This window comes from Grus americana, chromosome 1 (assembly GCF_028858705.1).
Source record: "Grus americana isolate bGruAme1 chromosome 1, bGruAme1.mat, whole genome shotgun sequence".
NCBI lineage: Eukaryota > Metazoa > Chordata > Aves > Gruiformes > Gruidae > Grus > Grus americana.
In genome coordinates, this window is record NC_072852.1 from 197,915,672 (window position 1) to 197,931,490 (window position 15,819).

Sequence of the window (15,819 nt, forward strand, 5' to 3'; positions counted from 1 at the left end):
GGGTGCGTATCTACACCAGGAAATGGGTAAGCATTCCCTGATCCCACAGCTTAGATGTAGCTACTAAACCTTTGACTTCTCAACACAAATTTAAAATAAATTATTTAACTTTTTCAGAGAAAGAACAGTAACTAACTCTAATCTTATGAAATAGACTTAACCACGTAAACATCAAATACTTTTTTAAAAAAGAGACTAACCATCATGATCCCTCCATACTAGCATACCGTATATTAGATTTTAGTCAAAAAACTTTGAAACCCATATTAATTTTCTTCTTTTATTCTTATCTTCAAGAACAGCAACAGCAGGTCAGGTATTACACAGACACCCCCTGCCCCCCTTTATATACAACTCATTTCATAGTCTTCTCTCTCATAACCTTCTACCATCCCTCATCCATCCCACTCTTCAGGATCTAGACCTTGCAAAGAAATATGCATGAATTTATCTTCTAGCAGATAGTTTATCAAATTCATAATAACATAACACAAAGTTAAAACATGCAAACATTTGCAGTTTTACTGCAGCAAACGGCCATCTGAAAACTCAAACAAGTAAATGGAAATGAAGAGGAGATAGACTTTAAAGATTCCTGCAAAACTGAAAGAATAGGTTCTTTTCCTTTTCCACTAAGAGTAAGACAAAAAGTGGCAGCCTTAGTCTGAAGCTAAGAAGTTTCAGGGAAGTTGTTGGGAAAAAGTTAAGCACTGAAATCAGTAATTTAGGGAAGCTGTGAAATTTTCCTTTCTAGCAAGCTTTTAAGACTTTAAGATCTCTCTGGAATAGTTCAGGCTTGACTAACCCTGCTTTTGAACTAGAGGAACAGAAAACATGACTTCATGTTCCATCTGACCTTATTTTCTAAGAGTTTTAAGTATTCTTAAAGTGCCACTCAAAACATCAATCTGCCTTTATTGCTCCAGGTCCTCAAGTGAGTTGCACGGAGGGTAACAATATTCCAACTGGATAAGTAGTAAACAAATTGTTGTCTACTTTTGTTGGCATGTTTGACATAAATTAATGGCTTTGCTCTATCTGCATCACTCTTGTAGCTGGCACATTTTTGGCTTTTGAAATACTCCGCCAAAACAACCAACCAAACCTCCCACCCCCCACCAAAACAACCTACACACACACCCCCATTTGCTCCTTTCACTACAAAATACCTCAAGGTGTGAAGTCACCTTACCTCAGGTGTGTTGGTACTCCTAAAAGAATATTCATGAAGTCATGCCATAAGTGGCATCAATTTACTCAAGTTGTTAGCAGTTGTATTCAATCTGGACTAGGAAGAGGAAGTTCAAATCCCTCACCCCAATTCATGACAATGCAGATATAACTTTAAATGTGACATCCCAAGTATATGACTTTCATCGTAACTAATCCTGTACTGACTGTGGAGAGTATTTAAAACAAACGTGAGACAAGGAGAAAGATGAGGGGAGAGGGAACTACTTTGGCATCATTAGGCTGCACAAGCCACACTTCCATTTGTGCTAAAAACCCTGAAATATGACATTACATTATCTCATGTTTTCTGTTTAAAACCAGACTCTTTTGCAGATGTCACTTCAACAGAGTTTCCATGGATTAACATAGTGGCAACAGGAAAACTGTGGTCTATGATTGAAATTTAGAAGAGAACTATTTCATAAGGACTTCATTTTTGTTATGTTCAAAGTATTTTGGCATATTTATCTTTTAAACCCATCTCCTTGCTGTTTATAAGGGCCAGGGCTGGAAGTAAATTATATTTTCCTTTTATGGAGAAGGCAAGGACAGCCTAATAATTTGTCAAACTTAGGGTGGTTGTTGCATAGGTCTCTAATTAAAACCATTCAAAATATGACTGCTGTTGTAAGACAAGAGAAGGAAAAGGTGCTAATATGACTTTCAGTACACCTACAATAAACATTTTAGAAAATAAATGTTAGAATGAAGTTAACTATGCTTTTCATAATTTCCTGACATAGATACATGTCCGCGTTCAAGTAAAATTAAAAGGAATTTACCTTATTCCTGTTAAATGATTAAATATTAATTCATTTCTCTACATTCAGGAACCCCTCTCTGAGAAGCACTGGTTAGTATAACAATGTCAACTAAGGTGCCTTAAATTATTTCCTTTGCCATATGTATCCATTCTTCACTAGCAGTGGATCATGCATTTCCTGTTTTCATCTTCCTCTTACACACATGCAGAACCACTGATCCACTCTACTTTATCTAATATTTATTTGCGACAGCAGAATGGCCAGCAGAAACTGCTTCAGCATCATTCTGACAATGGAGTCGGCCAGGCATCTGTCTTCCTAGTCTACAGATGTTTGCTCCATTATCCTTCCTGTTCTAAAGCATTTTTCATTTTACAGTTCCAAAGTGCTATATAAAAATGCATTATTAATTGTACATAAGAAAAAGGAAATATGTATTTAGATATTCTCTCCTCACTGATTTGAAATAATTTACTATAACCATACAATTCTGGAAAGAGGCTATGCTATGTGTATTCGGAGATGTTATTTAAGAGTGAAGGCTCACATTCCAAGGGGTAAGTTAGAACAATACAGTAAATATCACTAATACAAGTAAATTCACAAGATTAAGTATCTGTTGTATAGTTATTGCTAAGTCTACCCTGCATTTTTCTATTGGCTATGTATCAGTAACTTTGCTCATCACAATGTTTAGATTTTGTCTAACACAAAGGAAGACTTCATAGAAAATTTTACACAAATTTACTATTGTCGTAACACTAATAATCTATAACTTGAATGCACTCAGACCTGTAGCAGGCTGTTGCTGCTGAGTAAGTGTTGCAGCCATCGCAACGGCTGCTGCATTTGGTATGTTGCTGAAAGGGGTCGGTCCAGTGGTAACACGTGGCGCGCTCTGCCACTTCTTAGCTTCTGTTCGTCTTGCCTCAAACACATCCATGGCATCTCCCAGAAAGGTTTTCCTGTAGCCAAGGTATTGGTCTTTGAGCATCTGAAGGGGGTGGGGGGGAAGCCATTTTAGTTCATGTATTTGAAATAAAACCTTAACTTAATAAGGAAAGAGACACCAAGTTATAAATAACACTTCAAAAAAAAAAAAAAAAAAAAACCACCCCAACCAACCAGCAAAAAACCATCCACAACAAAAAAAGCCCCCCACAACCTGAAAAGATCTAGTCAGGCTATGAGCTGGAGAGATCTGTTTTGACTGTTTTGCAGGAGCTACAGCCAGAACAGGTTCCTTCCTTAAATTCTGCAAAGCAGTCAAATGTAACAGACTACCATACTGAATGGTATCAAAATCTTTTCAAGTTGGTGTAAATCAGCACAATTCCATTTGTATCACTGTACTAGCTGACTTAAGAGGCAAAATGCAACATCACTTGCTTCTAACATAAAACTGAAGAAGAGTATGTTATCTTTTCTGCATGGATTCTGCTTTTGCTCCCCTATCACCTTCACTAGCATTTCTTTTGTTCCTTTGACGCTTACATTTCTTTCTTAGCACAAAGCTAGAGAAGCTACGAGAACTTTAGAATTCACTCTTGTTTCTGATATATTTCATCAGCAATGTAATGCAGTACAAATGCAATCGATCATTCTGCTTTAAACTAACAAGTTGTCCAAATCTTTTGTCTTGTGTGCCCCCTCCCCTTGCCTATGCCCCTTCCCCCCTCAAAATCCCACCTCCTGTGGCAGCATCTGGCTTCGCCTGTTCATCATGACCTATTTCTATCTGTCACAGATGAAGGAGCTATGGATAGCTCAGGTAACAAAAAGAATAAATGGCTTCAACTAAAGAACCAATAGAATGATTTCCATCTTCTAAGAGAGAATCTTTAAGTGTGATAGATTTATTAAAACCAATTAACAGTAGGTTCAATTCAATTTTATGGAAGACATACTATGTCCTGTGTTCCTGGCTAAGGATACGCTTGTTCCAAAGAAGAGGAGTTTACTGTCCAAAAATTCTGACTCAGGATTTGAACACCTATAATCTTAAGTATGAGCAACAGCAGGAAACACAAAAAGAATGACTTCATTATCACATCAGGAGTGCTGTCTTTGGACAGAAGAGACATTCTTAGAACTCTGCTGAGATTTAATACAATGCCATACTGACTGCCATAGGAACCGACAGAAATGCCATTAGACATTGTAGAGCAGTTCTTAAGGCTAATCTATGCAGAATGATTTAACTACATTCTCTACCTGAATTGTGCCCAAATACATTTTACTCTTCTCTGACATAAATATTTTTAACAGCTAGCCCTGTGCAAAAGATGTTTCAGGCCATATTTTTCTACTGCAAACCTCTGAATCAAAGTGTATGTGCAAACCAGTAAGCCTGTTTCACACACAGGAATGAATTGTGGCTGCAGGTCTGCCTTCACAAACTGTACCACAACCAAATAAGGCAGACACAGCAGTTTCAAAACTGCTCTCCTCTGCTAGCATCTCCTAGCTGACACACTAAAATAGATGGCCAGAATGACAGACCCACTTAAGCAGTACATTCATTTTTCTGATTTTTGAAGCTTTAGTTGTAATTGTCTTACAAAATATCAGCCTTCATGTCCACCCACTAGATTAAATCTCAAAAATACTCCCCAAAAGAAAAATCCTCAAACCAACTTCAGGCAATAGAATACTTAAGCTGAAGCATTTCCTATTCAGTCATGCTGACAAGGTACTGAAGACACTATTGCTTATACTTGCATACTAATCCACCTCTTCATATCAAAAAGCAACAAAAATGTATCAAAGACCAATGTATGAGTTCAGGCTACACTCAGATCTCCGAAGTGATGAGTCTAGAACACATCTGGGATCCTTCTTGTGTAATTCTGTCGAAATTATGGAGGAGCTGATACACTCTATATCTGGTACCAAAATTGAGTTAACTAAGAGCAGCACAAATAACCCTCAGTACTCCTAAACTTTATTCAGGAAAAGTAAAGTGTTTCAGATGTTTAGAAAACTAGCAATACTGTGCAGAAGAAGCTTTGGAAAGGAAGCAAGCAGATTTACCAGAGCTATTCCCATTAAGGAAGTAACTTAGAAACAATCCCAAACAGTATACTCTTCTCCAAGTTTTCTTTTTTTTTTTTGTAACTAAGAAGGGTTCTGATGATCAAGAAAAACTATGGCTTGTAGAATATTGACATTTTGTCAATATGTCCAGAACTGTAAATAGGAAATTCAAGCCAGAGTCCATGATGGAAAAAAAAAGCCTAACTAGGACCTTTGATACATTAGCATTTTTTCCCCACAGTAGTCTTTTTTTTTCTCCTGTACATATGACTTTCCATTAAAAGCAGGTTAAAAAAAAATTAAGCAAGCCAGAACACGATTTTCAAAATTCTTTTCTATGTTGAAAAATCTTACATATGAATACCTACTTTTTTTTCCTGTTACCTATTTGAGTAAGAGCAGCTTTAGATCATCTTTGCTTGAGATCAAGGGGTCATTGGGCAAAAAGCAAAGCATACAAGCATGAGCTCAAGACAGACATTTCAAAAATTGATCAATTAAAAAGTTAAATGAAAAACATTTTGTAACCTAAATGATTGTGGTCAGTTGGTATCATCACTGTAAGTAAATAATTCAAACTAGAATTCAGCTGAACAGAAGTTACTTTTTAAATCAAAACACTTCTCCAAGACTGTTTGAAAATTTTTAAAATCAATTAACTTAACAGGAGGAAAAAAAGAATACCTGAAGACACATTATATTTTCAAAAACTGACTCTTTGTAGTTCTTTCACTAAACACACAGGAACACATCAAAACAACATACCTTTACATTTTCATGTATTGATTGAAGTTGTGCAGCTAAAGCTACAAATGTTTGATAGATTTTCTGCATAGCCATAGACAAATCTGTAAGAGGCATATAAAATATTGGTAAGTGACAATCTTACTACCAGGAGAAAAGATTTAGTCTTTATACCGCAGCAAGAAGCCTACCCAAAATCTATACAGCACAAAACACAAGAACTATTGCATGAGAATAAGTTAATGTCTGTAAGAAATACAGAATTTGAAAGCAATTGGGTGACACAAGTCACCCAAGAGCTACTTTTTGGAAGGGCTTCAAACTTTATTTTGAGAAGTACTCTTTTCTCAGATTTATTTTTATACACATGGTAATTTCTTTCTATGATTCTATCATTTAGCAAAGCTAAAAGATATTATTTAACCTAACTTTGTCTAATTACACAGGAACATTTTACTTGTTTTTTACATAAATATAGTTAAATCAGATTTTCTTGCATTTGTACATATTTTCCACTCCTTCTGACTTAAAGCACAGTTAAGTGTTCAGTTGATTTTGCCAGAGACAGCAGTAGAATGGAAGCTTTACTTACATTTTAAAGGCATTATTAACAAGCATCACAGGAACTCCTACTATAGCTCTACCCACAAGCACATCATAACAAAAGAAACACAACAGGGAGCTCCTTGCCTACATAAACTCTTAGAAGACACCAATATGAAAGTGTTTTTGGTGCACTGATCCAACTAATGCAAAGTTTTAGGATTAAAGGGGAATCTCAAAACTTTTAGCAAAATGAGGTGTCTGCTGACAAAAAATGCTTTTCTGAAAGAAGCACTGAAACAATGTACCAGAATGGAAGAAAAGCGCTGAATGGGTCTTTCACTGTGAAAAGATCAGCTTCTGCATTTCCTCTGAAGGATGCATATACCCTACTGAAATGCAAGTAGTAGCTATGACCTTCTTGAATATGTGTAGGTCTAGCAATGATTCTTGAACTAAAAAGGGCTGCCTCTCCATAGGTGAATTTCTCCATTATAATTCACATTTGTCCTGGTTTCAGCTGAGAGGGTTAACTTTGTTCATAGTAGCTACTATGGGGCTATGTTTTGGATTTGTGCTGGAAACAGTGTTGATAATATAGAGATTTTTTGTTCAATGGACCTATTGTTGAGCAGTGCTTACACAGAGCCAAGGCCTCTTCTGCTTCTCACACTGCCCTGCCAGTGGGATGGCTGGGGGTGCACAAGGAGTTGGGAGGAGACACAGACAGGACAGGTGACCCAAACTGACCAAAGGGATATTCCATACCATATGACGTCATACTCAGTTTATAAGAAGCTTGGGGGAAGAGGAAGGGGGGGGGGGAGGCAACGGCATTCGGAATGATGGCATTTGTCTTCCCAAGTAACCATTACGCATGACAGAGCCCTGCTTTCCTGGAGATGGCTGAACATCTGCCTGCCCATAGGAAGTGGTGAATGAATTCCTTGCTTTGCTTGTGCACGTGGCTTTTGCTTTACCTATTGAACTGTCTTTATCTCAACCCATAAGTTTTCTCACTTTAAACTTTTCCAATTCTCTCCCCCATCCCAATGGGGGCGGGGGGAGTGAGTGAGCGGCTGTGTGGTGCTCGGCTGCCGGCTGGGGTAAAACCACAACAACATTTCTTTCTGAAAAAGAAGAGCTGGGGAATAAATCTCATGCCAACCTGCAGGGTTGTGGAGGCAGTGGTATCTAGGAAGACGGGCCACACATTTCCAAAGAGTCTGGAGGCAATTTATTGATACTGACATTTCAAATTTTTCCAGACATTCTGGGTCATGGTTTCCTGTATGGTAAAGGAAGTTTTTCCAGTATGGTAAAGGCCACATATGCAATACAGTGTTGACTAGATGAGAAGATCATTTGCTGACAGTCTGAGTATGCTGGCACAACAGCCTTGCCCACACAAGCAAGGAACCTTTAGATGATAGCAGAAGCTGCTGAAAAATCTGAGGAAAATCTGTGAAGGCATCCCTCTCGTACTCTGGACATACAGGAAGATCACACAGAAAGATGGAGGACCCTCACGATTCAGCAGATCTTCCATTCTGGAAGCTAGGTCTAGACAGTTCTCTTTTTTTTTGACGTATCATAGAATCATCATCCCTCATCTACAATGGTGAGGACATTTCAGTATCTTCCATAGATAAGCACCTCTGCTGTACAAATACCTCATCTTAAAATAGCAGGTGGACAGAAAAGTCCTATTAGTGGAATGGGATAGAAGAAGGAAGACAGAAACCAAGGTGAAAGGAAAATAGGTTTTCTCACTGTTACATTAACCACAAGGACAGTAGACAGAGACAAAGGCAAAAGAAATAAAAATGGTTTGGAAGCAAAACAGAATAGATCAAGCAATATTAAGCCAAATCAACGAAAAACTGAAGAGTAGGGAGCTTTCTCTGACATTCATGACCTCACTAGGAACTGTAAAGAAGCAAAATGCAGATGGATTGAATAGACAATGTCAGAAAAGGCAGCACAAAATTGGAGTCCAAGTGTTTGCCAAGTAATGTCTCAGATGTGCCCTGGCCCCACTAAGTCCCAAACTTCTTCTGCAAGTGCCCTAGCTACATCTAGAGAAGACTCAAGTTCTTTTACAAGAATGGTGACCAAATCAGACAGAACAAGAGTGTAAAACATACCATGCTGCTTTGTTTCTTATTTTTCAGAAGTTGTGATGTCTACTCCTATGTATCTACATATCAAAATGTCTATGCATAACAAACCAGGCTGACAAATTGCACCTCAGGAACTGCATCCATCTTAAAAAGCTCAAGAATCTTTATGAATTTAACCTTTAATTCCAAATCTTTACATTGAACAACTGCAGAATCTATGCGAACACTTATTTCTGTATGTTAAATAAGAAAAGTCAACAATAACAAAAGAGGAGATTAATTAGTAAGTTTTTCTTGTAAGTATAAGATATCTTAACTTTTATGTAGGAAACATTTACCTTGTGGAGTTATGTGTGAGTTATTTGCTTGAGTAGCAAGATGATTTTCCAGTTCTTCTATTTGTTGCCTGTATTGCTGCAGCTGTACTTCAAACTGCTCAACTAAGATTCTGAAGTAGCTAGACGAGTAAAACAATGAAATTGTATGATTAAACTTCACTAGTTTGCCACTGTTTTTTTAATCTGATAAGTTAGCTGTCAATTTTCATTTAATTAATTGCAACAGTTATGTTCTATGACATTCCACTAGTAGAGCAATGTCAGGAAAGAGAGTAAAGACCTTATTTCTCATGCCTATGAGATAAAGATAAAATACTGATTCTATGAAGCATTCACTACAAATGTTACAGGAACCAGAAAAAAATCATATTAAGTCCATAGAATTATAAAATGGTTTGGGTTGGAAGGGACCTTTAAATGTCCAACCCATCCCGCACTGAGCAGGGACATCTTCAACTAGATCAAGTTGCTTAGAGCCCCATCCAAGCTGATGGTGAATCCCTCCGGGGATGTGGCATCCACAAGCTCTCTGGGCAACTTGCTCCAATGTTTCACCACCTTCATCACAAAAAAATTCTTCCTTATATCTAGTCTAAATCTCCCCTCTTTCAGTTTAAAACCAGTATCCTTTGTCCTATCGCTACAGGCTCTACTAAAAAGCTTGTTCCCATCTTTCTCATAAGCCCCCTTTAAGTATCAAAAGGCTGCAAGGTCTCCCCGGAGACTTCCCTTCTCCAAGTTATATTATTGACTGTTTTTTATGAATAACAGTAACTCACTCTGCTGGGGCTGTATTTTCATGCTGGAGACCAGGAGGAGTTTTCTGTGTTCGTAATGCTATTTCTGCATTCTTTAGCTCCTAAATAAGTAGGGAGAATTAATAAGAGATAAGGTTCTGTATGAAGCATTCAAAACCAGCTACAACTCCACTGTTCCTTCACATAAAATATTTTCTTTGTATATTTAAGTTAACATCATGATAGAATCTGACCAGAAATTCTTCAAAGAATAGAGTGCCAGAAAGTTGGATAACTGCAAATACCAACAGAAATTTGGGGAAGGAACAAACAGCACATAGTGAAAGCACATTGAGCTCTCAGAAGCTGAGAAAATATTGTGCTAAACTGTCAGAGAAGATCTAATTTCTGTTGTACTTCAGAAATCCTGTTACAATTATCAAGGACTAGGGGGAAAAAAGCAACAGTCAAGTGCAAGGAAGTAACACGCCTAAAAAACAAGAAATAGAACAAAAAGGATTATTTTGCCTTTAAAAAAATATTAACTAGCTCAAAAAATGCCTCTTTCTATGGAAATGATCTTTTTATGCAAGATAATTACAGCATACACTTCTGTTTAATACCTTCTAATAACTCTACCATTAAGAATTTCTCAGTGCCTGGTTCTGCAATTATTCTCAACTGGATCACTTACAGAAATATGAGAATATCAGTAACAAGTTTTTGTTTTTGCAGAAAACAGTTGGCAAGGCACAGCTATAGATTATTTCCTTTTGGTATCACAAGATATAGGAAAAAACATCGACATTTTTACTTCAGAATACAGTTATTTATTTATATAGCAAGCAGCCTTGACACACCAGACAAAAGAAAAGCAGTACAGAACTTAACCTGAAAAGCACTTGCATCAAAACTTGAGCTCAAGCTGGTTGCACAGTTAAGATGCAGACTGGCAGACAGAGTTGTGACTCAAGTTCACTAAATGAATAGTAGTGCTAGTTAAGGTATTTTGGTCCTTGAAATGTTATGGTGCATTTTTTGTTTGGGTTTTTTGCAAGTATGTTTTCTTCTGATAACTTTTATTTCTGCTGCTCCAGAGCCCAGCGTATTGTTACAAATACCTCTTCACCAGCAGCTGAATACAAAACTGAAACTGAACTAAAGCAGGCACACATTCTCTTGTCACCTTTGCTATAGAGGAATGCTTTCCTGAATAAAAGCCGTTTTATTGCTGTTGCACTTATGTGAAAATACTGACACCGCAGATTTCAGTCTCCCCCAGAAACTTCATTAGAATTTTCCCCTTAGTTAACAAATTAAAAATTTGTTAACTTGACTGATAAAGAAGACTAGTTATCCTATATAAAATAACCAACATACAAACTCTACATAACAAAAATTTATATTCAATTATACCTGTGCAGTTTCCACTTTCAGCTTGTCAATATTTAGAGTGTTTCTCTGTAATCCACTGGCAACTACAGACAGAAGTTGTTTCAAAGCTTTAATGTCTTCTTGTACTTTAAGCATTGCTTTAGAGGACATTCTACTAATTTCTTCCTGAACTTGTTTTTGTTCTTTCACAAATTTCCTGGGGAAAGCAAAAAGAAGAGGGTGGGGAGGAAAGAAACATGAAGTATTGAGCCTGAAGTACCCAAGTGTCTACCTTTCAGTCATATTTAAATAGCTATTAATTTTTCCAAAAATCAAGTACTGAACAGTAAAATTACTGTATAGCATAGTATTATCTGAACTCCTAGCATGCTAATACCGAAAAAAACCCATCTGCACACCAAAAGACCCCTAAACCTCAATAGCAAGTGTTTAAACATGTTGTTGAACCCTGATAAGCCAAGATATATATTATATTTAAAATATTGAAATATCTATGTAAAAGTGATCACTACTTTGACCTCACAAATATAGTGACGTACAGTCTCTTTGACTAGTCTACAATCCGCCTCCTTCCTGCCTGAGGGAAAGCTCTTTTGCAGTTCTCTCTATTCCATACAAGACCCACAATGCACAAGCAACACGGACATAAGGTTCAATACTTACTATGCATGTACAATACGCTTAATACTCCCAGGGAGAGATGGATCAGATTTTAAGAGCATATTTGTTGGGCATGCCTATATTGCGTAAATGCATGGAAAAGTGAGGCTAAAAAAAAAAACCCAGCCTAAGACTTCAGGTACTAGAACTATCCGCCTACTCTGTTCCCAAGGTTAACCTGCCGAAAGGCATTGGGCTAGTAAATTATCCTGCGCACAGCCTTCAGTAGGGTGTTTCTGTCACAGAGCATCAACAGCATACAATACTTCAGCTATTCAACTATCATAAATAAAAACCACTACTTACTGTAGATTTTCTACATCTTGACAGATTACTGGAGGTAGATTTTCATCCTTTAGTGCTTTGCTATCTCTACAAGAGACAACACATGTTTAGATGGTGCTTTAATACTGCCAAACACTTTTGCATGACTACCAAACATCATTAAAACACTCAAGTGATGATTAAACAGTTTTGCACCCATTGCATGTATGTCACAACCAGGAATTATTTGGATTAATGCACACAGATGCTATTCCAGGGTCCAAGCCTGTGGTGTAAGCATTGTACACATTTGCAGAAATCGTTTTTCAGGCCACATGATCAGTCTACAGCAGATGCCAGATAAGCTGTGTGTATTGTATTTGACAGGAAAATTGCAGTGTTTAAAATGATGAACCACCATTACTAAATTGTTGCAAAAGTTGGTTATTTACAAAAGCCAACATATTTAGTTTAGCTGTTTTTTAATAAGACATGGAATGCAAAGAAAATCTGAACACTTACTCTGGTCTTGTTCCTGTTTTGTCACCTAGAAAATAAAAACTATAGGTCAGAAATAAAACTTCGAAGAACAAGCAAAATAACATTAATGAGATTTTAGGGAAGAACTAATGACTACAATAGGCTTGATTTCTCTTGATAAGACACAGACTAGGCTAGCCATAAAAGAAAGAAGGTTTTAATTTAACCCCCCTTCACAGATAAATATCTTTTCAAGAACAATGGTTCCACAGCTAAGGTGCTAATTTCTTGGGACAGAGTAATACAAGACATCTTGTGTTACTATACGAGCCACTACGAATGCATAAACAACTGCACCTGCATAAGACATCTGTTCCTTCTTATGCAACCACACCACACTTAGACCTGCACCCACAAAACACTCAAGTGTTTAAATGCAGCAATAGCAGTCTCCTCTCAAATACACAGGTAACGAAGGTGTGCCCATTGGACTTCCCTAAGAATTCTGCTATTGCTTCAAGTTCAGTAATGAATGCTGCTTTACAGAACTGAAGATGTTACTGCTTACCTACCACTCCAAATTACGCATCTGTGGATCAAGATGCCAAATGTCTCTGAGTAACAGAACAGAGCTGAAAATGATATTGTGCACAACAGGGTAGCAATCACACCCCATACCATAGCAATTTGCTAGGAAGACTACTCACTCAAAGTCCAAGAAGTGAGCTTCATTTTCAGCTGGACACAGTTAAAACATCCTCACTTCCCCCTCAGCGCCACCAAGACAGAAAGCAGCTGTGTACGTAGCTAACACTAGTGCCACAAGCATTTTAAGCTGCACAAGTCAGTGCTCCTGCTAGGAGAAGCTACCTCTTCTAGAAGCAACATCTACTTAAATTGTCTGCAGACTCTATCATGCAGTACCAGGACATTTAGAAAACCTGGAGTCTCAAACCATTCCCTATGCCTTTTGCTAAGGGGGGAAAAATCTACACAAAATTGGGAAAAAAAAAAAGGCATAAACCCCAGAATTTAGGACTCCTTTCTCTGCTGATAACATAAAAATCAGGCAGAAAACTAAGTATACTTTGCTTTCTCTCTCCAGCCACTTTTTTGGTGGGTTTTTGTTTTGTGTGGGTTCCCCCCCCCCCCCCCCCCGTACATCAGAACAATACTTACAATGTAAAAAATAAAGATTTGAAATCAGATTTTGCTACTTTCTGGGCAAGTTGAATGCTCCAGTTTTGGGGGGGTTTTTTGCATTCTTTTTAGTAATACATCAGAAAATACGTATAAGATCAGCTTCTTTTCCTGCAGTTGTATTTTAAAGAAATAGTAGACAGTCAAGTCTTCAGTCTCCAGAAGGAAAAGCTTTTATAACCAATTCCAGAAGAGAGAACAAAGGTGCTAGTACCTATCTGTCCTGGGATTCCTAGGGCACTTTTTCAAAACCGTAAAACCACCACTCTCAAACCTTGAAGTACAAACAATTGTATTGACAGAGGACACAAGTAGGGATATTTGTCAGGGCTGCTTAAGCCAGCACTATCCATTATGGGAAACACTCCTAAATTAAAACCCAAATTAAAAAAAAAAAGAAAGAAAATAAAAAGAAAAGAAAAAGAAAACTCAAAAACCAGTCTCCTCTGACATTTCTCACTGCTTAGCTAAGGGACCTACTGCTTAGCATTTTGACAGTGATAGTCCCACACATCCAGTGGCACTACGCAACATATGGGGAGTTCAGGTACTAACCAAGTTTCCACCCTAAAAGCTGGGCAAGACAATGCTGGGAGATGTCAGACTGAAGTAGATTTTGAGTCTATGATTCTCTGGGCCTCACTGTAAGATACTTGATATTACGGAAGTGTAACATCCTAATATTGTAGTAATGGAAATCCCATTAAGAACCTAGGAATTGGAGCTTTTTCATCACTCCCAGTTTCAGTAATAATCTCCAAAAACAATCAAGACCATGCACAGTGCTCCAGTTTGGACAGTCAATAATATGCCATCTCTTCTACAAGTATGAAAAACTGTCTCCACAACATATGTTACTCTGTAAAGATGGTTTCATGGAGTTTCTATACTTCCTTCTTTTCTAGCTACTGGTACACCTACTTTAAAATTTGGCTCCTGAATGGAATCAAAAGATTAAATTAGTAGTATTGATTCCCCAGAGATAATGCACATTTTAGAATCAGCTTTAGTTAAGCTTAGTCTGAAAGTATAAAAGCAAAACAAATTAATAAGTGTCCATGCGTCAATGCTCAATATTCCCTTAAGTACTTCAAAGCTACCACAGAGGTAAAGTTTTTATAGCTGGTTTTAATAACCTGATAGAATGTATCAGACAGAACTATGCACCACCAGAAATACAGCTTTGAAGAATAACAGCTAAAAATAGGCCATTTTATTGTGTAGGCTTTCAAAAAAAAGAAAGTTTACGATCTGTTACAGTTGGAGAAAGCTGGTTTCAAACGAGTACTTTTTGTATTTGCAATGAATGACTTAAACATAACCCTGCTCCTCCCTCTAGCGGCTATTTGACATATAGCTGCAGAAATCTGCCATGGTTTTTCAGCAACAGCCCTGACTATTCACTCCCGAAAGGCTAAAGGGTTTAAATCCTGGCTCTCAAGTATTACAGTGGCTTACACACATTTTAAATACATTTACATAACATTTGCACCCCAAAATCTTGTTGTTCTCTACAAGCACAATAGCTAAGAATGAAATTAACTGAAATGCATTGTAAGGGGAAGAGTTACTATTTCATTGTGTTAGGAGTGGGGAATTAAAGCTGACAAATATCTTTGCTGTAGTGCTCTCAATTTTCTCAATTAAAAAAAGTTATGAATGTTTTAAAACAAACTTACTCTTTTTGTCTGAAGAACTACTAAAATCAATGCCACCAAGACCTTCATTGGCAGTAGTTGAAGGAGCTGCAGTTGTCCCCAGAGTCAAACCCAAAGCATTCTGCCCAAGCCCTACAAGGAATCCAAACAGAATTTCTGCACTTAATAATGTTGATAATTAAAACTGGTTTTAAACTAAAAGCACATAATCTTGCATGCAATTTCAGTGTCCATTTACTACATTTGGATTAAAAAAATATGCAAAGTGAACAGGAAGCAGATTGCATGAAGTTTCATGCAACTGTACACAAGTGTTTTGTGTTATTTCTTCACATTACTAGGTAGCTAATCAGATAGCTAACTTGTCATCAGCATCTTAAGTATCTTTCTGTTTCACTTAAAGAGCAGTGTTATCACCACAGTACAACAGAGCTGAAAAACAGGAAGCTGTGAAATGACAATACTAACAGTTAAAGATTTTATTCAGACCAAAAGCCACCAGGATAAGTAGCTTTCAACTTCTCCACAGCTGGAGGAGATACTTGTATATCGCTGCCCTCTCCCATTCATGATCAACTTCCTTGAGTCGATTACGGCAATGACAAAGATTTCCACGTGTTTTCATTTTTAAAAAAAGCATTAAG

General features: G+C 37.4%; 1 protein-coding gene across 2 annotated transcripts in view; it reads right to left on the reverse strand.

Annotated features, from left to right (window-relative positions):
• NUP58 (nucleoporin 58) overlaps positions 1 to 15,819 on the reverse strand; it is a 38,078-nt gene that overhangs the window by 13,560 nt on the left and 8,699 nt on the right. For both annotated transcript variants that reach the window (XM_054832385.1, XM_054832393.1), the window contains exons 6-13: positions 15,197 to 15,307; positions 12,360 to 12,384; positions 11,880 to 11,945; positions 10,935 to 11,109; positions 9,561 to 9,640; positions 8,782 to 8,900; positions 5,799 to 5,881; positions 2,790 to 2,991 (exon numbers count right to left, since the gene is read on the reverse strand). In XM_054832385.1, the coding sequence (XP_054688360.1) occupies positions 2,790 to 2,991; positions 5,799 to 5,881; positions 8,782 to 8,900; positions 9,561 to 9,640; positions 10,935 to 11,109; positions 11,880 to 11,945; positions 12,360 to 12,384; positions 15,197 to 15,307 (861 nt within the window). The remainder of the gene's footprint in view (positions 1 to 2,789; positions 2,992 to 5,798; positions 5,882 to 8,781; positions 8,901 to 9,560; positions 9,641 to 10,934; positions 11,110 to 11,879; positions 11,946 to 12,359; positions 12,385 to 15,196; positions 15,308 to 15,819) is intronic.